Below are 23931 nucleotides of genomic sequence, written 5' to 3' on the forward strand. Positions count from 1 at the left end.
TACACAGTGTATAACCATGCAGGGGTCAGGTTTCACGAAAGGTCACCCACACAGCTCCCCCACTGCACTGAGTGTGTGGGAAGTTTGAAAACCAGTACAGTTGAATCACAGCATTACACAAGCAGCAGTACAGATCATGAGATGTGCATGGGGCAGGACATTGCAGAATTCAAAACAGTGAATATTTGTATGAAATAATTGCCTCACTTCTGCCTGTAAGCAAAGATCAATTGCCAGTATATATGCTGTGTTACTGTGAGCTTGAACATTAGTAATAGTAGGGAGGCATGTTAAGTTTAGTTTTCTGGAGGATGAAAACTGGACCGAGTGGATGCTGAATGCAGTTGCAGTACGTCTGTTCATGGAGCTAATTTTATAGCTCCATGGTCTGTCTAAATTATGATGTCTCTAGCTAGTGCCAATGTAGGAATTTGTTTCAAGACATTTACGTGGATCAGTGAGGAATTCCCATTACAACTTCATAGAATCAATTAGTGGGGTTGCAAAACTCTACAATTTGTCATTGGCATTATATAATATTCAGTCCAGTTTGCATCCTCGCATATTCAACATGGAAGCTTTTTTGAAAAATCCCATGCTCTTTATAAACCGTGTCACATGACTTGATGACAGTGCTGTATTTGTTCAGTGCCATCGTTATTATCAGATCTGCCTCATCAAAAGTATAAACTGTTTGTGTTCTTTGTGTCAAATTGGAAAACTTTGTCTTCAAGTGATTTGACTGGGAATTTAAAAGGGGTAAGAAGATATATTGTTCATGAAATGACACCATTAAGATTTAAACATAGTAAAAGTTAAATGCAAACTCATTACTTTATATATCAAGTATGGAACTTGGACGAATTTCAGTAACGCCATCTGCTCATGACCATGGGAAATTACTCTCCTGGTTTAACTTCTGCATTCGTAAATTACACACAAGTTAATAATCAATTCACAGGATGTTACCGCAAATATTCCATAATTAAGTGATTGGTTGTTGCATGCACTCTTTGGTATTATTACAAACGTTGATTGTTAAATTTGTTTTAATAAAAAAACGTATATTAGGCCCCCCAAAAAATAGTCGGTCTCTGGTCAGCACGCGCGTCGATTTTAATCATGCGCGTCAATCCTTTTTTTCCCAAAATTTTCCGCGGTAGCTCCAACAGAAGCCTCTATTGCCGCACCGCCTCAAATTTTTGTACCAAGGAGCACCAAGGAATGGGAAACTGCACCAAGGCAAATGATCGAGGGCACCAAGGCAAATTATGGAGGACACCAATGTACATGAGGACACCAAAAAATGTAAAAATAGTACCCCACCTTGTCTGAACAATCAAAGCTTGAAAAAAGAAAAAAAAAAAAAACAAAAGCTGCGTCGCCGCATCAATTCCAGAACTTTGGTCTGACCATGCAGAGACCAAGTATTTATTTGTTTTGCCCTACAGAAATGTACAAAAATGTTTTCGAGTTTGACTGCAACTAAAACACAACTTAAAAGGGAAACTGCATCTGCTCATTTTTTTTCATTGTTGAAAACCATATGGATTCATACAAACTAACAAGTTTGTTTATTTTATTTTCCAGCTTTCCTGACTTAATTTCCACCAATGATGTTGGTACATGTGAAGAAGAAACCATGGATATTCTACCTCAAGGACCCCGTTCAATTGGAAACAATGGAATCCCATCCAGCAATTACCACAGGAACATTAATACCGCAGGAACATTATTAATACCACAGCTGCAGGAACAGGCACCGCAGGAACTAACAAAGGAACTTTGCCCCCCCCCCCCGGCAACATTTCCACAAAACATTATACCATGGTCAATTTACCACAGGAACAATAACAACGTACACAATGTATTGTGGTACCTTGTGTACGTTGTACTGTACAACGTACACAACGTACCACAATACGTTGTGTACGTTATTATTGTGGTCCACAATACCAGTTACCACAGGAATAATAACAAATGTACCACAGGAACATTACCACAGGAACGTACCACACACAAGTACCACAGGAGTGTTACCACAGGAATATGTTACCACAGGAATATGTTACCACAGGAATGTTACCACAGGAATGGTACCACAGGAATGTTACCACAAGAATGTTACCACAGGAATTGTACCACAGGACTACTGTTACCACAGGAATGTTACCACAGGAATGGTACCACAGGAATGTTACCACAAGAATGTTACCACAGGAATTGTACCGCAGGAACTGTACCACAGGAATGTTACCGCAGGAACAGTGCTGTGGTAATGTCCCAAAAAACCACAAGAACTTTCCTGTGGTAATGTCCTGTGGTATATTTTTGTGGTAATACCACAGGACATTTTCGTAAGGGGTACCCTCACCCTTTATACTTGTCTCTCTCCATCCAGGAGTATAAATGGATACTGTCTCATGTTATATAATACGCAATTCTTTTGCATGCTTCGAATGCCGCCTGGTCACCAGGATGGACCTTATTCACGCGGTAGCCATTTTTGTCGTGGTCCCTGAATGTATTTCATCAATTATTAATTGTTGAATGGGATGGCGCCAGACTATTTATGCAGCCTTATTTTACTTTCATTTTTTTTTAACTAGCTTAAAACATTAGGGAATGTTTAGTTACAAATTGTAAATTATTCATTTTATAAAGGGAATGTACAACATTGGCTTTTGCTGCAATTTTCAGAAATAAGTGCATTTGGAGGATTTATATGTTTTAGCAAATATTGTTAAACTGACTTGTTTCACGTTTTTGGCTTGTAGATGCTGGAAAAACCAAGAAAACCAATTATATTCTTGTAGTCTGGTTCCCTTACCCCACTTAAGATGAAATGGAGCAATTTATAGACTTTGGGGAATTGTGCGGTCAGAGTATCAATTTAGCTGGCTTGTACCCATTCACAGGTGTTAAATCAATTGCAAAAAGATGTGGAATAACTAAATATAAGAAATATGGAGTAGTTTTTGAAAATACATGTAGCCAGTTTTCTCCAGCGCTGATCGGCCGACCGGCGTTGGAAAAATACAATTTTTCTTGAAAATATCAGCGCACCAGGAGCCACAATTTTACAGGATGCTTTAGACCAGTCATTCCCTAACAATCCAGTAAGGTATTTCGTGTTAAGTGGATCATTTCGTTTTTTGATGTTTAGTACATGTAATGCACTTGCCTTCAATTCTCCTCGCTATAACTCGTAAATAAGTTCCATGGGCACCCGAGGCTATTATGAAACTTACCGCTGTTGTATTGAAATAGTCTGGTTCCCAGACCAAAAGATTCTGACTATTCCTGATGAATCTTAGGTCAGGTAGCCTCCGGTAATACATTGTATTACAATTTACGTCACGTGACTAAAACGGGAGGAATTCCTCCTTTTTCCGAAAATTTCCGAAGTTTGCCGAATTCGTTTCGTCGGCAATCGGATAGCGCCCGAGTATTTCCGAGTATATCATTTAGGTTTAATTAACTGCCAATTGCTTATTTTTTTTTTAAATGAGTTGATAATTAATATTCATTGCTTTCATTTAGAATTCAACGACGATTTTGTGCATCAAATATACTCGGATCGAATGGGCGAACTTTTTGCTGCGTCATATACAATTTTGAATTTGACGACCGTTACCGAGAGTTTCCAAAACTCGGTCTTCATTCGGCTCCGCCTGCTAAGGCCAAAACAAAAAGTCTCCGGTTTCTGGTATGCGCGCGCGTCGCCGTAGCCATGCGTCGGCAAAATGAAAATGTTTTTTTTTTTCAAAGAAAGATGATGTCTCAAAACCGCCAAACTCACTGGTTTGACTGGAATCCTGCTGCTGCACAATTTTAACGTGTTTTTTAGATGGGGTTATGATCGAGAATAAGCTTTATGTGGCCTCTCTGGTCTCCCATAATATTTGCACTAAGTTTAGTCGCGCACCATTTGCAGTCATCAGCTAACATTTGAAGCAAAAAAAAAACAGGTAAAAAAAAAAAAAGCCGTGTCGCCGCACCACTTTTTGGGCAAGCTCCATACCAGAAACCGGAGACTTTTTTGTTTGGCCTAACAGTGCTATTTGGGTGCCTAATTTTGAAGATTCCAGATCAACATTTGTCAATGATATCTTACAGAAACATCAAACTGTATTATCATAACTGTATGATATTACGAAGCAAGTGATTTATTTAAAAATTTGATCAGAACATTAAAAGCTTAAAGTGATGAAGCGAAATGGGAAACGAAGCCGAGCTTTGAAAAAGGGCCATCAATGTCGTCATGTTTATTTTTAGCCACGGAGGCTGCCTGACCTACAATTTAGACGTGAGCGAGCGTCGGGAATAATTGTCAGGTCTGGGAACCAGACTAGTATTGAAACCCACTGAGACATGCGCAGTGCATGTGAAGCCATATTTTCCAAGTCCCTGACACGTGTCTAGAGGAGGTCGCCTCGGCCGCTTCCGTAGTCATAACGGTAATAGAATCCGTGGAATTTGCAAGGGAAACAAACGTGACCTTATCAGAGGTCGAATCTGATGCTACCTGATGCTCAGACCCATTCATCCAATAGGGTGATGTAAACGCGCATTAATATGTTAAAGTTCAAGGTCCTCATTAATATTTATTAGCCTGGATACAGTTATCCAGCCAAGGAATATGAGATGTCTGCAATGTAAATTGTATGCTTATCCCATAGAGCTAGCAAGGAAATCCGAAAGCCTGTCATTTTCATGCAGCGGCATTTTTCGGTCTGAAAATAAGGTAAGATGTTGTCAGTTCAGCCACATTTTCTGCCTGCAACGTTAACTTGTTAAAGCGTGACACAAGCAGCTCAGACTTCACCAACTTGCTGTCGAAATGCCATCCCAAAACGTCCGAATTATGGCCCGATAATTTGGCCTAAGTGTGCATGACGAAAATAGGGTGTGGCACAGTAGCAATGCATTGACACGCAATGGACGCGTCCTTCCAGGCTACGGTGTATTCTACCTCCATGGGTGTACAGACACAAGCCAATACAACATGTACAGGACATGTAGCCTCCATGGTTATAACATGGCTTTCTACTAAAATACTGCCGATGGACAGGAAAACGAAATTAAAAACATGAGTGGACCTTTAGAAACAACCGACAGACGATGTTGACAATTGCCGCTGCAGGAAGAGTCAAGACTTTGTAAGTGAGCAATCACGGATCCTAGACACCAGGATAAACGACTCAGCCCAACTCCTGGTTAGACGCGTGATAACGGCCTGTACTGGTGGCAAATACCATGAATACTTTTCAACAAAGACCACTGCACGCGGTGGCTTTCAGATTTGCAAGGCTCTGCGCCCAATCTGGCCTCGAAGTCTGTCAAGCCAGCGAATTATAATTTTGAATATTCATGAATCTACGTTTTTTGGTCTTGATTATTGAATTCTGATAAGTGATAACTACATAACCATGGTAATGCCGAGCACAATCTCTTTAGCTTAAAGATGAACAATGAAATGTCGCTTTTGTTTCATCGGTTCGGCATCACATCTCTTTAAAACTTTTAATAAAAGCCTCATTAAAAACGAAATTTGGGTAAACCGTGTTCTCCTCGAAATTTGACTTTATTTCCCGGGTAAATACTTCATCTATGACGACAAAAACTGCACAATACCACCTGTTATATCCGGCTGAAGTATTTATTTCTTAAATAATTTGGAACAATTATATCTTCAATAAGAAGTAGTTTTGCTTACAGTTTTATGAATATTTCCGTTTTAGATGTCGTGCAAAAACCCAAGACAATGGCACATCTGGAAAATTCGCGATTACGCGCCAACGGGTATTGATGCCCGTTGTCACGCGTCTAACCAATTCAGGCAAGTCCGCTCAGTGCATTTTGTACTAGAGCTAAGAAGAGTCGTTTATCCTGATGTCTAGGATCCGTGGAGCAATAGACCGCTTGCAGACGCGTTCGATAATTGACGCGCTAAGGTGAGCGACGCCATGTTATGGGACAAAATGTGCGTGAATTGATATACGCCTGTCCCACAACATGGCATCGCGCGCCTTCGCGCGTCGATTATCGAACGCGTCTGCAAGCGGTCTATTGTGCACAGCGCACTGTACGCATTATAATTTTATGCATGACATTGCACGCCATATACTGCCCGTACGATAGTAACAAATCCTTTTCAATTTTGGCGATCTGACTCGGGAACCTTTCAACTCTTCATAACCTCATGACCTGGCTGTGATGTATCGCCAGACAGGGCTCTAGCTGGAGTGCTCTGAAACGTGCAAAACTACATCAGGCCTACTTTACTCACAGTTTAGCCAGCAAATTTCTCCAAAAGTTCCACTGGGGCAAAGAAAATGTCCTCAGTATTTCACCAACCAAGTTTGCAGACTCAATTCAATTTTTAAAGGAGACTTTTCTTCAATAGTTTGCACATGAGAGGGAAGTCAAGTGATTTCAAAATGGGGCTTAATACTAGACTAGCACATGTCCAACCATGGTCTAACTATTTGAAAAGACTGACCTCTTCATTCAGTGTCAATAGTCTGGTGGCTTGACTATGGAAACATGTGTAGTAAATTGAGACTAGTTCCCGGTTCATGCCACATGTTTCTTAAATTCTTTTGCCTAGTTTTGGCATGGTTGATTGATGCAGTACTGAAGCTGTGTTGGACTGGTTGTTTTAGGTGCCAGTCTATTTTCTTGTTTTGCATGTTTTCAATACCTTAAGTTTTGGGACTCTCATACACAGTATTGAGAGTCCAAAATTTTCGGACTAAGGCCAACACAAATAACTAGTCGGTCTCTGGTCAGCGCGCGCGTCGATTTTAATCATGCGCGTCAATCTTTTTTTTTTTCCAAAATGTTCCGCGGTAGCTCCAACAGCGCCCTCTATTGCCGCACCTCCTCAAATTTTTTTTACCAAAGAGCACCAAGGAATGGGAAATTGCACCAAGGCAAATGATCGAGAGCACCAAGGCAAATTATGGAGGACACCAATGTACATGAGGACACCAAAAAAGCAAAATAGTACCCCACCTTGTCTGTACAATCCAAGCTTGAAGAAAAAAAGAAAAAAAAGCAAAAAAAAAAAAAAAAAAGCCGCTTCGCTTGGTCTGACCAGAGACCGATTTTTTTTTTTTCGCCTAACATATCGCCAAACGATGGAAGTGTTCTCTTTTTTTTCCCAGCACACTAGCTCAGCTCAATCCGTGCTAAAATGAAGCTGATTGCTGCGATGTTGGTTGTTTTCCTTGGAGGTGAGTAACAAAAACAAGATGGCATGATTTCATACCATGGGATGTTAATATTCTTGGAAAAAAAAGTGATACGTCTTGAAGGAAAGATTATTTGCTGTTTGTACATTTTGTTCGTTTCAAGCAAACCAAAACCCAAAGAAGAATGTTCAAAATCCAACCTGTTGAAGTTTCAGCTCAGTGGATGCTTCACTTTTCGACGGGAAACAGTGAAAAACATGCACAAACTTTTGATCACGAAACACGATTTCTTCATCACTCTTTATTCCAAAAACCAGTCCATTTTTATTTTTTTTACAGATTTTTATTCCGCTCAATATTCCTGAAGCTCCCCTAAATTTTCACAATATTCTTGTTAAAATTATTTTAATAGTACAAAAATAACAGAAACGCTCCAAAGGCAGGAATGTCAAAAATGTTCACAATATTCTTGTTAAAATTATTTAAAGCATGAAGTACAAAAAAAACAGAAAAGCTCCAAAAGTAGGAATGTCGAGATGTTAAACGTGCTCTTCATAGTTTTAATTAACATGTATTCTTACTTGTACTTTTGAGTTGAGTGACATTTTTTCCCATAAAATGTGATTAAATATGGATACAATAAGGAAAAGACTTTTTCAAGATATGGATACAATGTAACTCTCTTGTCTTGTTGAAAACAAAATGGCAACAAGCATTATGCAACAATCCTAATGAAAACATCAACAGCAACCAATGCACATGAATACTTCAGTTAGGCAAACCGGTAACCCAAAATTGAACAAAAGTGTACACTTCTCCCAACTACAAGTACAAAGAAAACTGCAATCTATTGTGTAGTATTCAACAGGGTATCACATCTTACAGCTTAACTCAATTTGTCCACACAGCAGAACCATGCAGGCAAAAAGCAACCAATGAGGACATTTTCACAACTGGTTTGCCAGGGGGCAAAACCCTGGTTGAAGTGGCAGGTACTATTAATCACTGGTGCCGAGTCCGAGGGTGCCAGGCAGGGCTGTTGTTAAGTGGGTGTCAAAGATGGGAATACTGATGGTGACAAATGAGTCCAATAACGAGATGACCAGTGGGTAGTCACACACAAAACCATTATTCCTTGTCAATCACAAAATGTGGAAGTGGACCATCAGACTTCATTTCTAGGGGATTTTGTGACAATGACGGACCGAATCATATGAAACCAGACTAGTATTTTGCACGGTGCAAAACATAACCGGAGCATCATAAATGCCTAAAATTGTGGAATTTTGGGCATTTATGATGCTCCGAGTATTCAGTTTTTCAGATATTGTACATTTCACTTGTTTTATCCCTGCTCCAATTAACAGCATTCAATTTTCATCAGACATTCACGTGTGCAGAGCCACATGAACGAATGTCTGATATATCCTAGCATGCACATTTTATGTGACCCTGCCTGCCAGCCAATTGGATTCGACTTTAGAAACTGTGAAGTCATTTCAATCAGACATATGGACTGAGTTGTTGATTGGTCAATTTGGCTGCCATTTTTTTTTTATAAAACAACAACGGGTTACAGAAAACCCGATAGAAGACGCCATAGTCACAATCTAGATGTGAAGACGCAGTCTTGTTTTGCATAATTAATTCCCGAATCTGTGTGAATATCATAGACGCTTGTATGCAAGCGGCTATTCCATAGACTAACAGCAGGAGGCTAACAGATAGACTATCAGCCGAAAAGTTGTTGTTTTAGAGGTCGCTATATTATCAACAATATACATTTCTGGGTAGCCCTGCCAAAGTCCCCAAGACTAGACTTGATTCAAGCTGGTTAATAGCGACCTCAGTGGCTTTACCACACTTGTCTGGGACTGGCTGTAAAAGGCCTTTTCACACTGGACAAATCTTGAGATTGGCGCATGCTTGACACACTTGAAAATGTTCAGCCCTGCGCCAACCCTGAGATTGATTTCGCCCCGGGTTGAGCTCAACCCTGCTCCAGACATGGGTTGAGAGTTTCAATCCGGGTTGAAACTCTTGCCAGGGTTCCAAACAGTTGTAACCGAGCAAAATAAGCTTGGTTTGCACAAAACAAGTGTGAAACGATGTGGGATTGAACGCTGGGTTTGAAAATTTAAAGAGGTTGTGGAATGCTCGAAGACATTTCCGTCATTTTTCGGGTATATGTAGCCTAAGGTGGGATGAAATAAAAACGACTATTGTTTCTGTCATAAAATGAGTACAAAAGGTACTTTTGAGAGCTGTTTTTCAAGTCCTGTCATGCCTGTTTCGACCCGAACGTGCAATTTATGTAAAAGTCGTCGTTGCGGGCAGCAAACAAAACACAGTAAATCGTGACGTAATAAACAGGACTCCTGATGCAGAGTAGCATAAACGAGTCCTGTTTATTACGTCACGATTTACTGTGTTTTGTTTGCTACCCGCAACGACGACTTTTACACAAATTGCACGTTCGGGTCGAAACAAGACCTGAAAAATAGCTCTCAAAAGTACCCTTTGTACTCATTTCATGACAGAAACAATAGTCGTTTTTATTTCATCACACCTTAGGCTACATATACCCAAAAAATGACGGAAATGTCTTCGAGCATTCCACAAAAATCTCAACCCCGGACAGTGCTGGGTTCACCCAGGGTTGAGTTCAACCGGGGTTGAGGGGCTCTAGTGTGAAAAGACCTCACACGGGGGAATAAAATTCACATCCAATGATCCAATCTTCAATAAAGACTTTGCAGAAACAGACCTTCTCAAAGCAGAAAAAAACTACTATTATAACAACCTCAACAAACTTCAAACACCAGACAACTCCCCTGATTCCTGATGGGGTTGGCAGAGGAGTGACTGACATGACCGAAGAGCAAGGAAACATAACCCAAGCATTATTTGCTTCGTGATTTTTTCCCCGTTTCAGGCAACACACTTGCTCCGAATCTGACATTGAGTGCATTGAGGTTTCGGCTCAGTGGACACTGCACATTTGGAGAAAACATTAAAATGTGCTTGCACGTGATGTTTGGGGTCTTGTGCAAGCTGTGAATCCTCTTCCCAGACAAAACCGGAGTATAGCCCCCCGTCAGGTTTTAGCCTGAGGCGGTAGGAGGGTTTCAGCATATTTTCTTCTGGGAGAGTTGTATTACCAGATGGGTTCCCTCCACGAGCAGGAACTTAGTATACAAATATAAATATGGTTTGAGGGTGGATAGTCGATTTTGGCTTCCCGAGGTATTTGGAAGTTGACAAACTAGTTCCCAGGTCAATGCGAAGGGAATATAGTTTGTCGACATCCAATACCAAGGGGAATTAATATACAAATATTACATGGTTTGAGGGCGGAGGGACAGTCGATATTCACTCTCGAGGTATTGGATGTTGACAAACCACATGTAGCTCCCGAGGTGAAGCCGAGCGAACTTGTCAACTTCCAATACCGAGGGGAGCGATATCGACTGTCCACCCACTTCCTTTTTGGAGGCCCAAACCGAAAAAAAAATTATAAATTTTCAACAGTGACATCATTTTGGCCTCTCTGTTGCATATACCCACAGTGATATGTCATTTCCTGAGTCCAATGGCGGCCATTTAAAAGAACAAAACTGGCGGCCATCTTGAAAAATAGCCTGATCGGGCGGCCATTTTGGAAAGGGGAAAAAAGGGCCTCCCGTTTCCTTTTTTTTCCCCAAAAGGCAGGACGCTAAACTTGTTTTTTTTTATTTGGCCTAATGAAAGATTATTATTCATCTTTCCGAACATACTATCCGAACCGGATAGTATGGACTGTTTTAAATATACTTGTTTCACAAAAGTTTGCTGTGAGCCTGTCCAAAATTTCAAATGATAAGGAAAACAACTCAATCACAATCTGTTTTCGTTCATTCATTCTTCCACACAGAAAACAGTTACCGGTGATACGGTTGTGCGTAGTTGCCTCGTGGGCGACGTGTGTCCGTCATCCTACGAGTGCCAGGGCGACACATGCGGCTACTGCTGTAAGGGCGACTCCTGCAACTCAGCCGGTACCGTGGGCTTCAACTTCGTCATGGCTGCCGTTATGCTCGTACTCACTCGCATGTTCTATTAAATATGCCTTGACAAAAGGTCAAACGGCCTGGGTTTATGGACTGAACTTAATTAGCTTTCACAATTTCACTTTGTCGTTCTTCCTTAAATAAAAGGCTATTGGACTTTTTTATCAGATATGGTGGATATCAATGGATGGCGCTATTTGGTTTGGGTAAATTTGGAAAAATACAAAACAGTTTATGCTCAACCAAAATATCGCCCACTTATTGCATCCACCATATCTAAAAAGGCTAATTGGACATACATTGTCAATTTGATGAAGTATACATTTTGAAAAGAAGTAAAAATATATATTCTAAAAAATAAAACAAAAAGTTCATAAGATGGAATTTTGCGTCGGGGTGATGTAAATCAAATTACATTTTGCCCTTCACCGACGTATAAATCGCATACTCAGGGTGCTACCTCTCGAGTGAAAGTTGGAAAAATTACTCGGGTGGGACTCGAACCCACGACCTCCTGCTGAAGAAAGCAGGACATCTGCACTAGAAAGCAGGAGGTCGTGGGTTCGAGTCCCACCCATCATTTCCCCCCAACTTTCGCTCGGGAGGTAACACACTGAGTAAACAGTGTTTATACTTCGGTGAGGAGGGCAAAACCTAATTTGATCAAACAAACTAAGTGTTTTGAAAAAAAAAATAGATCACGTATAATTGTTCAGTCACTTCGCTCCATTTTCAGTTGGCCCCATGCTACTTCGCCTCACTACCATCTCGTTTACCGGCCATATATAAACCATGCTTATGATGTCACAACAAAAATAATCTAGTTAAAAAGTATAATACTTCACTGTTTTTGTGATATACTTTACCCAGGGGTGTAGGTAGGTTTTTATATTTGAGCAGATGTGTGATATACAAGAAAGCGTGGTATATTATTTACATCATAAATGTTATCTACAATTTCAGAAAAGTAGAACATTCTGCGATAGTGGGAGGACTCACATCTCCGAATTATATATCCAACTAAAGACTGGTATTTTCAGGCCGGATTCATTTTTTTCCGAAACAGATCACTAACAAGTAAACAAAGTTGGAGTCTGCAACTCTATACAGTCAACTGATCAGCTATTTACATGAACGATTACAAACGCGCCTTTCCTTCCTTGTTTATATGATCCACCTAGCTCCTACAGTCCCTCGTGATCCGACCTTTGAACCGACCACGATTATTAGACGATTGACTTGTGCTGTAAGCTTGACCCTAACTCTGTTTTTACATTTATATATATGTACAGCAAAAAATCTATAAACATTGTGCATGAAGTAATCGCTGATTTTCTCAAAAGTTGGTCAGACCAGCTAATCAAATTTTATAGCATTTTCAAGCTTGTGGTCTTCTTAATAATTGGTGGGAAAAAAAGAAAGAAAAAAAAACGATGCAAACCAGAGATATCTTCGATTTGGCAAGGCTATATATTTTTCGACCTGCACAATGTAATTTCCACATTTAGTATTTGCTTGTACATGTACAGTAATTCCAATTATTGGGTTATTGGTATGTGTTACGCAATGCTTGAAATATTGCATGGCCTTTTTGTTGCATTTGGATAAAGGCGTTCACCGATAACATTTTATTCAAATCTAGTACCACTTGGGAATGCCTGATGTCAGGTGTTTAGTCTTTGACAAAGATTTTGAAAGGACAATGAACATGCAATCTTCTTTGACAGCTGAAATGTATTGGCCTAGGCTTAACTGCAGGATTCTAATTGTGCAGGAGGAAAATAATATAGCCTCACAAAATCAACAATATCTCTGGTTTACAATAATGGATTTTCATGATATTTTCACCAATTGTAAACAAGACCATATGCTTTAAAATAATATAAAATTTGATTAGCTAGTATGACAACCTTTTGAGCAAATTAGCGACTTCTTCATGCACAATGTTTATTGGGACACGCTGTATATACTTTACTTGTATCAAAATGTATACTTTTTCAATACTATATGCACTAAAAGGTTTTTGAATATTCATAATTATTGAGTACTCTTGTAATTCTGATTTTTTTTTTAAATATATATAATCCGATGTAGCATGAATTTAGGTTTTATGAAATACGGACTCATTGGTGGTACTGCGCCTGCTCATGCATAGATAATTAGGAGAGGGACCGGTCACGTGAGAGGGTTTAACCAATAAAAGGGAAAAAGAGTCTGATTTTCATACAAGCCCGATTTTCATATGACACCGGCAGTAAAGACATTGACATCACATGTCCTTTTTAACGACAAACCGCCCTGTGCTAAATTAATAGATTTTTTTATTATACATTTTTTTTCTTGTATTGATTTAGCAACCCATTTGTTTTTAACAAAAGTCCGGTCTATTTTGATATGTACAGTACAAGCGCAGCAGTTAAACACGTTATCGCCCACCTGATCGGTTTATTTACAGGTTCATGGATAAATTATCCATTTTCCCGACTTCCACAAAAATACATAAAAACGAATGCGATCAAAAATGAAAAACAACGTTTTACATGCATTTGTCAGTGGCAGAATGTTTGTGAATTCAAGCTGTTCGCAATTATCTCGTCTACGTGCCTGGAAGTGACGTTGCACCCTAAATCCACCAACATCTGGATTGGCTTGACTTTTGATTTTTAACACTGTGTAGAGGAATACATTTCTCGGACCTTGATGCCCTAGTTTAGAGTGAACCATCGACTTACTCCAGTGTTACATTACTCCACATTTACACGAGCTATAGTGTGGCGTTTCACGGTCCAGGCGCGGTTCTAGAACCAATATTTTTTTTTGGGGGGGGGGGGGCTAGCACGGTGGATCCAGAATTTTTTCAGGGAGGCGTGCTGAAATGTGGACCGGTTATTTTTTCCAGACACTGAGGCCTCCGAAAATCAATGGGGGGGGGGGGGGGGGGCTCATGCCATATTTTCAATGGGGAGCGCCAATAAATCCTAAAATCATTCACACTATATTAACTAATGCACCCTTGTCACGGCTATTTCTTCTTTAGGGGGAGACTGTTCGCATGTACATCACAATCCTTCTTTTTGCTAATGCAATTTTTTTTTACGGAATTTATTTTTTGGGGGGCTAGACAAAAAAAAATGGGGGGGGGGGGGCTATACAACCCCCCTAGCCCCCCGTAGAACCGCGCCTGGTTTCACCCCGTTTATTATGACATAATCTTGTGTGACTCTTTGTAATGAAAACTACAGAGCTCTAGAGCTGCCATGCAAGATGTCGAGATCCTGACGTACATGTAATTTATCAGGAGATGACAGCAGCTTACACATAAAATGTCGACATCCCGAGATAATTTATCTCATCTTAAAAGTAGGATGTTGTCACCCTAAGGTAGTTAATCTTAGGACGACGACATTTTAAAGTCGAAATAATGTCGTCATCTTGCGATAACTTCGAATACTATTTATAGTGGAGTTATGAGGAAGCAATCTAACTTTCAGGATGTCGTCCTCCCGTTATGTATTTTCTCAGGTTGTCGACATCCTTCTCTTCCGAGGATGTCGACATCCTACTCATCTGAGGATGTCGACATCTTACTCATCTGAGGATGTCGACATCCTTTTTTCACGATGTCGTCATCCCGTGAAAAACTATGTCAGGATCTCTGCATCTTAGATGGCACCTCCAGAGCTCCGTATCGTATAGTAAACGGTTGTGTAAAAGTAAACCATAATCATTGGCGGATCTAATTTGAGGAAACGGAGGGTGGTGGGTGGGTGGGTGACTGGTTGGGTGGGGTGGCTGGGTGGGTGATATCACATTAGTCAGTGGCTGAACGGGGGGGGGGGGGGGGTTGCAATCTCCTTTCCAGATCAGCCACTGCATATTTCAGCTTCCAAGTAACATAGGAGCGAGTAATAATTATCTTTTCCTTTTTTATTCCAGATGCTGGCAGGAAAACTTTTGATAGTGCACTCTATATTTTCATACACATTTTTTTAACAATTCACCTTGAATGGTTTTTTTTATTTGTTTTATTTTATAGTAGTGTCTGTTTGTTGGATTTTTTTACATGTTATTGTTTCAAATGAAGTATGTTAAACAATCCATGACATTTCTACGCAATGACAAAATAAGCATACTTGATGTTTTTCATTAACTGAGCCTTTTCTAGCCGTATTATAATCTCACTTGCTATACTTATCAGTACTTTAATGTAGTGCATGTTTGGTAAACAATGTACGGGAACCCATTGTTAGATTATGCATGAAACTGTCTGATGACTGCCTTGCGGTCAATGAGGACATTGGATCTTGGGTAATTATTGTGCTCAATTTGTCCCGTAATTGTTTCGTATAACGTGTGAGTTTCTGGTCTTTTTGTCATCTGGTTTTTCTGCCGACTACCAAGAAATTATGATAGCTGTACTGACGAGACGAACATTAGATGGTGTCAGTAGAATTGTGAATTGTGATGAATTGTGTTCCCGTGTTATTTTCGAGTTTCACCTCGAAAAATTCATTTTGTTCTTCGAATTGCTGTTGTCCTAGCAATGTGAGACATAAAATGAATAAATCCACCGGCGTTTAGTTATTGCATTATTTCTTCAAAGCAATCGAATTACTGGCTAATACCAGACAACAATTAAGCTCTCACAAGTTGGGCTCGCTTGTGCACAAAATGAAAGCCCTTTTTCAGAGGGTTGCAGAGTGCAGACGCGCAAAGTCGGAATAAAGTAGGCCCTATAGTTGTTTTTTTTCCCGTTAAATCAAAACATACAAATTGAAAATTCGTTAGAATAAAAATTCCTTTTTTTTTAAGAGATGATGGGGTATGCAACTTTAACAACACGGATTATTTTGAACATTTTGAGAACTGCCTTGCTAGCTTCATGTATATAGATGACTCGTCCGCTTGTATTACCTTTGGTGCACCGATACTGCACAACGCTCGTCTTGGCAGGTATTTTAAAGGAACTGTTTCGATGCTTTATCGCACCTCCATTACCAAATGTGGCCGGTTGATCCGAGGAGTTGGGATGGGGTGGGGTGGTGTGTGACCATGGGAACCAATAGGGGACAAGGGCGGATCCAGAACACATTTTTTGGGGGGGGGGCCAAAAAAAATTTGGTCCCCCCAAAAAGTGGGTCAAAAAAATTACGGCGTGGGGTTTGGGGCCCGCTTAACCCTAAAAGGGCCGGGTTATTTTGACCATCTCTCAGCCGGGGGGGGGGGGGCGGATTCCGCCCCCCCCCTAAGATCTCGGCCATCGAGTGACGAAAAATTTTGAAACTCAGCACATGCATAGAGCAACTCTTCCTTAACATGCCCAAGAAATTTCATGACTATAGGTCAAAGGGTTTTGGAATTATGGCTAATTAATTATTCATATGTATGAATGGCAATTCTGCTCAGTGTACACGACATATATGCGAAAATTCATTTTTCACGGCGCGTAGCGCCGGAAAATTTTTCGCTACGTGCCAACCCGTGGTCCGATTTTTATGTTTTTGGTATCAAAAGATGCGCAAAGCTTGAGGCTAAAAAGTCATAACAGCTCGGGTCGCGAAAAAATTTTTTTTAGAAGCTATCGCGGAAAATGTTGAGGGGGGGGCGGATTCCGCCCCCCCCCCGGCCCTTTTAGGGTTAAGGGCCCCGAAAAAATTTTGGATTCTAGATGCTCTGTGGTGCGATCTGAGGCAATTTCTGACCACTTTAACCAATGTTTTTCTGAGGAAAAGATGGTGGTGTACTCATTGCCTGCCTTTATTGCGATGTCACATAAAAAAAAAATTGGTTCCTTTTTGGGGGGGGGGCCATGGCCCCCTTTGCCCCCCCCCCCCGATCCGCCCTTGATAGGGGAGGTCATGACACACCCCTCCCCCGCCCCGCCCCCGGAAAAAATCTGTTCTTACAAACAATACAGCAGATAGAGGCTTGGAGGAGACTTATATTTTAAGTCGATGCTGCAGTCTACTCGTTCCTTTTCTTTAGTGTCTATAGGCCTACAGCATAAACTACGACCTCCCATAATTATGTTTTGTACACGATCGTCAATAATTGTTGACCTTCAGGAATTAAGGACCCTCTATTGTCCTCTATTGTTCAACGTCCCTAATGCAGAAGCAAACTCAAACATACATACTGGGACATTTCTTTGTTCTCGTGTAGTAAAGTTTTCGAGTTTGAAAGTGTATGCTCTTATCTTGACCAGAATTAAGGCACTCATGTGATCCAATCAATGGCTTTAAAATAGGAACTAGTACACCGGTCTCCGTATGATGGGAGAGGGAACCAGTCTAGACGGTTGGGTCTCAGGAGCAGCTGAAAAGTCAGTCGTATCGTCCCAAGCTCGACCTCAGCGGCCTGCGATATTTACTAAAAGAAGTCAAGATAATCACCTCAAGTGGGATTCGAACTCATGACGTACATATGCACAGTGCAAGTAGACTCAACAGTGACTCGCTCAACAGGTTTGTTCAAGTTAAGCATAATATTTATTGCATGTATAGCGCCCTCCAGCGTAATTCTCTATACAGTAGCGAATGTATGATATGGAAAAAAAATTGCTAGCGGCCTGCGTCCTAATGTACCAATGGACTTATAAATTTACTTATAAATTCATAGTTATGCACGCATGCGCATAAATGGGCCTGGCGGCAAGAAGCGAAAGCGGTCCATTGAAAATATACAGGGGTCCAAAATATTCAGGTCATTTTCTCTCAATTTCTCCTGAATTTGTCAATTTTTATATTTAGAAAAGCCCATAAAATCGTCATGGGCATTACTGTCTGGCCTATTAAGTGAGTTTCTGGGACACAGGATAAAATTTCATCGGGGCTCCTTTCCGCATGAGCGGAAAAAAATAACCGCGTGCTTCGGGATACCCGTCCACCGTTTCGGGCTGACTCGCGAAACTGAATCGCGCCGGACTTTACCGGGGCTGAATCACGCACACGGTGGTGGTTGTTTTTTGGGTCCACTCTTGCACAAAGGAGTCCTGCTGATTTCCTTCGCCCTTACGCACGAGACGAAATTAAAGTAATGTAACAGACCTTTGCTGTCATCCAAACGGTTACTCATTAGCGGGTATTTGTAGTCTTGTCAGGTTGGAATTAGCCTTTCGCCAAGGCCATCGTGACTTAACTTGCCGGCATTAGACAAAGCGGCGAAAGAGCGAAGCGACTGGAACAGGAGACCACTCATGCGAGTGGCGAAGCCACGAGGGCCTTTTCCAACTTGTCAAGAATTTCTTATGTTTTTCTTTATAATCTCGATTTTTGCTACCCCAAAAGGGTAGCAAAATTCCAACCAATCATCAGCCTTTTAGTGCGCGCGTGGCTATTACCCGGACGCGTCGACGCACCCCGATGCTTGCACAAAATACAAAATAAAAATGCGAGTCTAGTTTTCCACGAGATCGTGACCACGTCAATGTCTTTACATTATCTTGTTGTAATTTTATTTATAAAAGAATTTCAAGAAATGATTTGGGTGTATGAACTTTTTGTCATCTGAACTTAGTTATTTGCTCTTACGTTTTTTTTTTACTCACCCTTCTTTCACAAATGGAAGCGACTAGGCAAAATCCGCGTTGTGATTGGTTAACCTTTCAGCACTCTTCTTATTTGCATAAAAACTATGAATAATTCAACAAATCAAGTTCGAAAAGGCCTCGTGGCTTTGCCACTCGTGCGTGCTGACTTAATCTTTGCTCCAGTCGCTTCGGGATTTCGCAGCTCCGCTTCTATAAGCCACGATGGCCTTGGCGAGAGGCTAGGTTGGAATCGGCACCGGTCTGTCATTGGGTAGCGTGGTGACAGTGCCGATTCCAATCTCCCTGCTTAGTAGTGCAGACTAGAAATTATCACTTACACTGCATGTACATGTATTTGAATAACCTACAACAGCAAGAGAGAGACACAGACACGTCTGTATGGTTTCAGCTCTAAACCAGTTCTCCTCGTTTATTTAACTCAACACATACTTTATATCTCACTTACAATCAAGGATGCTTACAATTAGTTGTCCTAAACCCCGCCCCTGAATTGTGATTGGATTGTTCTACCCTTCCCTTATCCCTGATTGGCTGCAAGTTTCGTGGAGCGTGGTCACTGCATGGTCGAGTCACGAGAGGGCGCACTCATTTTCCACCTGTGGAAAATGGGAGTGACTCGCACAAAAATACATGCACAGTAGGAGCCGTCCACGGCGCTTAAAGCCAAGACTATTTATAAACAATGACATCATAAATAAGGGACGACTGCAGGTCGTCACAGTAATTAAAAAAAAAAAAATTATGTGCCCCCCCCCAAAAAAAGACTCACTTGTATAGTCCACATAGTAACGCCAATGACGATTTTAGGGGCCTTTTCTAAATTAAATAAAGCGACTAATCCTGGAGAAATAGAGATAAAATGCACCGAATATTATGGTGTTCCCCTGTAAATTTTCAATGGACAGCCTTCGCTTCTTGCCGCCAGGCCTAATTATGCGCATGCGTGCATAATTATGAATGTATTACTAAAACGGTTTATAGAGTTACCCGGCTCTATCTGTAAAAGACCGAGCGTATGCTTATGGGTCACGTGTTTATGGTGACATGACTGGAACTCTAGAGAACGGTGACTATTCACATACACACACACGCGACTATTGTTGCTATAAACCTTTCACTTAAAAATGGAAACAGACAGACAGGAGCGCCAAAAAAAACCAATAAAAATCTTTCACTAAATAAGAGACAAACAGAAACATAATACCAAGAAACAAAACAACCAACATGGGAACTAACAATGCACTGAATTGGGACTAATTTGTGATACACCAATGGATATTGCGTAGGCCCTATACCACAATAGTCACCAATCAATCGAAGGCAGTAAACACAACACAGTCCCATTGTGCATATGCAAATTGCCTTTGAATAGGGACCTGTGAAATATTGCGAAGTTCAAGTTTACATCAACAGTATGTACAAGCCTCCCCGCCATACGTGGTTTGACTGCTCGTACGTTTGCATGCACATTAATTTTTGCGAGCTTGTGCGCCAGTATCATCATCCTCTTCGGACTGAAAATATAAGGTGGGTTTTTCATTATTGCGTTTGAATATCTCTTTTCTGCGCACAATGTCGCCGCTAGATGACACCAAAACGTGAATAAGATCACAATGTCGACACTAACAGAGGGCGAAAAGGCTCAGAAAACCGCCAAAACCTCCAAAAAAATCCGGGCAGAAATTAGGGCGTGGCACCCATGAAACCATGCAGCGCGTGGGATATGCTGTTTCTATGCAGGCAACAAACATCATATGCAGAGAACGAATGAAACCGTGGATAGAATGAACACTGCATGTGGGCATGTAAAAGAGTTCGGTCATTATTTATCATGGACCACACACAATTTCCCTCAATAATCTTAGAAGTAAGCTTGTTCTTTGCACGTGATTTTCACTACCGTCAAAACGAAAGCTGTTTCAACCAAAGCGTGCACGAGCCATAATAAAACCTTCGTCATTCTATGTTTTTTTTTAAACAGCTCCGCTAAACCCTTGCGAAGAACGCTGTCGAGATGAAGTTGGTCGCAGTATTTTTGGTTTTCCTTGGAGGTGAGCAATGGTTATAAACTAAGACGGCAAATCTATTAATATGGATGTATAATGCATATCTTAGACATCTTAATGTCTTGGATGTCTTATGTCTTATCTATGTGGTCTGTTTTTCATTGTTAGTGGTGGCCGTTGGGGAGGCCTTCCAGTGTTTCGTTTGCAGCAGCGTGACGGGCACCGGATGCGGCGACCCATTCGATGCGTCGGCGCAGTCCAGGTACAGAGTGGCCTGCCCGGCGACTTCCATATGCCTGGTAAATTTTTAATTCATCTGTCATGCCATAGATTTCTTGAACAGTCCACTTTATTTGCAAATATTTCTCCGTCGAGGGGTGACACTAGATTTTTGTTTTTAGATGAGCTGTTACAGTCAAGCCTTTCTAATCCCCGCCTCGATGGTATAGTCTCGTTTGTCTAAGGACTCTTTCATTTTACTTCCCTGATACCCTCAATGCAGTGTCTAGCCTTGCGCCAAGTCCATCATGGCTTATTTTTAAACTGCGCCGGCATTAGACAAAGCGGCGAAAGGCGAAACGACTGGAGCGGGAGACCACACGCGAGTGGCCTTGCCACTCGTGCCCGCTGAATTAGTCTTTGCTGCAGTCGCTCGCAGTATCGCAGCTCTAAGCCACGGTGGCCTTGGCGAAAGGCTAATATACTCGCAATATAGTCTCAATATAATTATAGTCTCGGGATATCGCGGGAGCAACTTTTCTTTTTCTTTCTTCCACTTTGTAGAAAGTAACAAGCGGTTCGACCGTTGCCCGTACGTGTGGCATCGGCAATGCATGTGCGAAATCGTACGAGTGCCAGGGCGACAATTGCGCTTACTGCTGTGCGGGCGACTCCTGCAACTCAGCCGGTACCGTGGGCTTCAACCTCGTCTTGGCTGCCGCCATGCTCGTACTCACTCGCATGTTCTACTAAAGATGTTTGACGACGATTGTCTGGCCGCTTTAATAAAGGCTCAGAAAACTTCGGCATTTTGTTAGCATTTTTCTATTCCTGTAGCTAGTTTACATGTTTGTTTGTATTTTTTTTAATCATGGAATTCGAACCATACCCCCATTGAAAGACTGAATAATCAAACAGACAGTGTTTGTGCGAAACCAATTCATGGTTTCCCGTAGTAAAATGTCACCACCATATTTTTTTCATTATGAATTTAACCACGGGTTAAGTTTGATTGGATTCCTGTGATGTGACTGTACAAGGTGTATAAAGAAAGGAAACCCAGAGGTAAATGTAAATTATAAAAAAAACTGACAAATATTTTCGAATAAGTTAAAGATCATGTGAAACGCCAATGTGCCTTCTTTCCTATGATACCTTGATTGTGTGTCTGTGGCCATGGCTGGCTGGTTTGTTGTACAAAGTCTGAAATCGACTACTTCGTGCAGAGCTTTGTGTGGAAAGAGGTGTTGGCCCCGTTGAATGGTTTGGGCCATGAGGGGTTAGCTTCAACCACGGGAGTCGTAAAATCGGTGTGTCAAAATTAAATAAATTGTTTTAAAGAGATGGATGTCTTCTTTCTTCAAATTAAGCCGTTCCACTTGCCCAGAATACCAGTTACCATTTTGCACAAACTTGGCCCAGTACAGGTTTTGATCCTTGACAGAATAACAACGAATGCTCAGTCATCCGTGGCCACAGACACACAATCAAGGTATCATTGGAAAGAGGACACATTTGTGTATCACATGATCTTTTAACTTATTATTTGAAATAGTTAATAGATTTTTTTTATAGTTTACATTTACATCTGGTTTTTCCTTTTTTTTTATACACCCTGTAATACGTTAACCATGCATCCTTCCCTCACTTTCATTATGATATTCACTTGAACTTGTTTTGTACTCAGAATTATTATACATGTAATATGCTACAGTTAGTTGCTTTTTAATACTCTACTGTCGGCGCTGAATAGCTGGTCGTTTTTACCAACCCTTGGCTTCGACTCTAGTTCGGCTTTAACTCTTGTCTCATGCTTGACTCGCATTGTGTTTAAACCATTTTGTCGCGTTGGTAAAATACTTGGTTTTGATGAAGAACAGGGTGTCAAAAACTAACCCAGAAACCCATGCCTGGACCATTGTTTCAGTGTGAAGTTCTGCATGTAGCACTTTGAAACTGTAGGATATGAAAGCCCAATTCTTTTAGTTCAAGAATCATCACTCAAATAATTATAACTCACTTAATTGTCAGGTTACGGAATTTTAAACACAACCACCTTTTTAAAGTTCTGTCCACAGATTACAAAAAGATACCAGTAAGTGTTCTTTCACCAAAACGAAAACAAATCACCCTAGGGATGTGTGTGACTTGTTTTCAGTTTTGCTGCAAGAACGCGAACCAACTTTGGTATAGGCCTACGTACGTACGTACGTACACATAGTACAAGACTTTTAGCACTTTATTCAGGCATCATTATACACTCCAACTAATCGTTGTCATGCGCCTATCAAATTGTTGCGTGTGTGTCTGTACACACATGTTATTGTATTTGTTGAAAAAAGGTCTCTACGGCTGATATTGGGCGCAATAATCTGATTGAAAATAATAACCAGTTGGTTCCGCGTGCAATGAAGCATGTCAGCGCATAAAGTGCATTGTGGGCTATAATAGGCGAATTTCAAAGCCAAACCAACGCTTTTACTGCGCAATTCTCCAAGCTTGAATTTGGATCCTTTCGTTTTCATCTTCAACAAAAAGAGATGTGGCACGCGGGCCATTATATGTATCAATTTTGAAATTCGTCTGCTGCAGCCTTTTTTGTAAAGCATTTTTTTTTACTGCATTTATGGAATTGGAAACAACTTTATTGTGTTATGATATTGTATGCAAGAAACCGTCTGATACTGATATGCAGTAAATGAGGACATCTAGAATATTTAGTTAAATACAAATGTTGTTAATAAAAACAAGCTTCCAGCTTTATTTCCTTCAAAGTGGTATCGTATTAAACATGGAATCTTTCTTGAGCAATTCTTGAAAATGACATTACAGTTTTAAACAGTGCAGTTTTCAAAGGGATGTCTCATAGCTCTGTAAATTCAGAAGACTTGCACAAAATATGTCAGTGA

General features: G+C 40.8%; 1 protein-coding gene across 1 annotated transcript; it reads left to right on the forward strand.

The window, feature by feature from the left end:
• The first annotated feature begins 20892 nt into the window (after nt 1-20892).
• Nucleotides 20893-22564, forward strand: LOC119730120. The gene is made up of 2 exons (XM_038202896.1): nt 20893-21102; nt 21587-22564. The coding sequence occupies exons 1-2, from the start codon at nt 20893-20895 to the stop codon at nt 21773-21775; spliced, it is 399 nt and encodes a 132-aa protein (XP_038058824.1). The 3' UTR covers nt 21776-22564.
• Nucleotides 22565-23931: the final 1367 nt, after the last annotated feature.

Source organism: Patiria miniata, unplaced genomic scaffold (genome assembly GCF_015706575.1).
Source record: "Patiria miniata isolate m_02_andy unplaced genomic scaffold, ASM1570657v1 HiC_scaffold_22, whole genome shotgun sequence".
In the NCBI taxonomy this organism is placed as follows: Eukaryota; Metazoa; Echinodermata; class Asteroidea; order Valvatida; family Asterinidae; genus Patiria; species Patiria miniata.

What these genes read in the sequence shown, in the direction of transcription:
- LOC119730120 (XM_038202896.1), top strand. Translation starts at nt 20,893, where the DNA reads ATGTATAATGCATATCTTAGACATCTTAATGTCTTGGATGTCTTATGT. An exon ending in CGGCGACTTCCATATGCCTG is followed by an intron (nt 21,103 to 21,586) that starts GTAAATTTTTAA and finishes TCCACTTTGTAG; the next exon opens with AAAGTAACAAGCGGTTCGAC.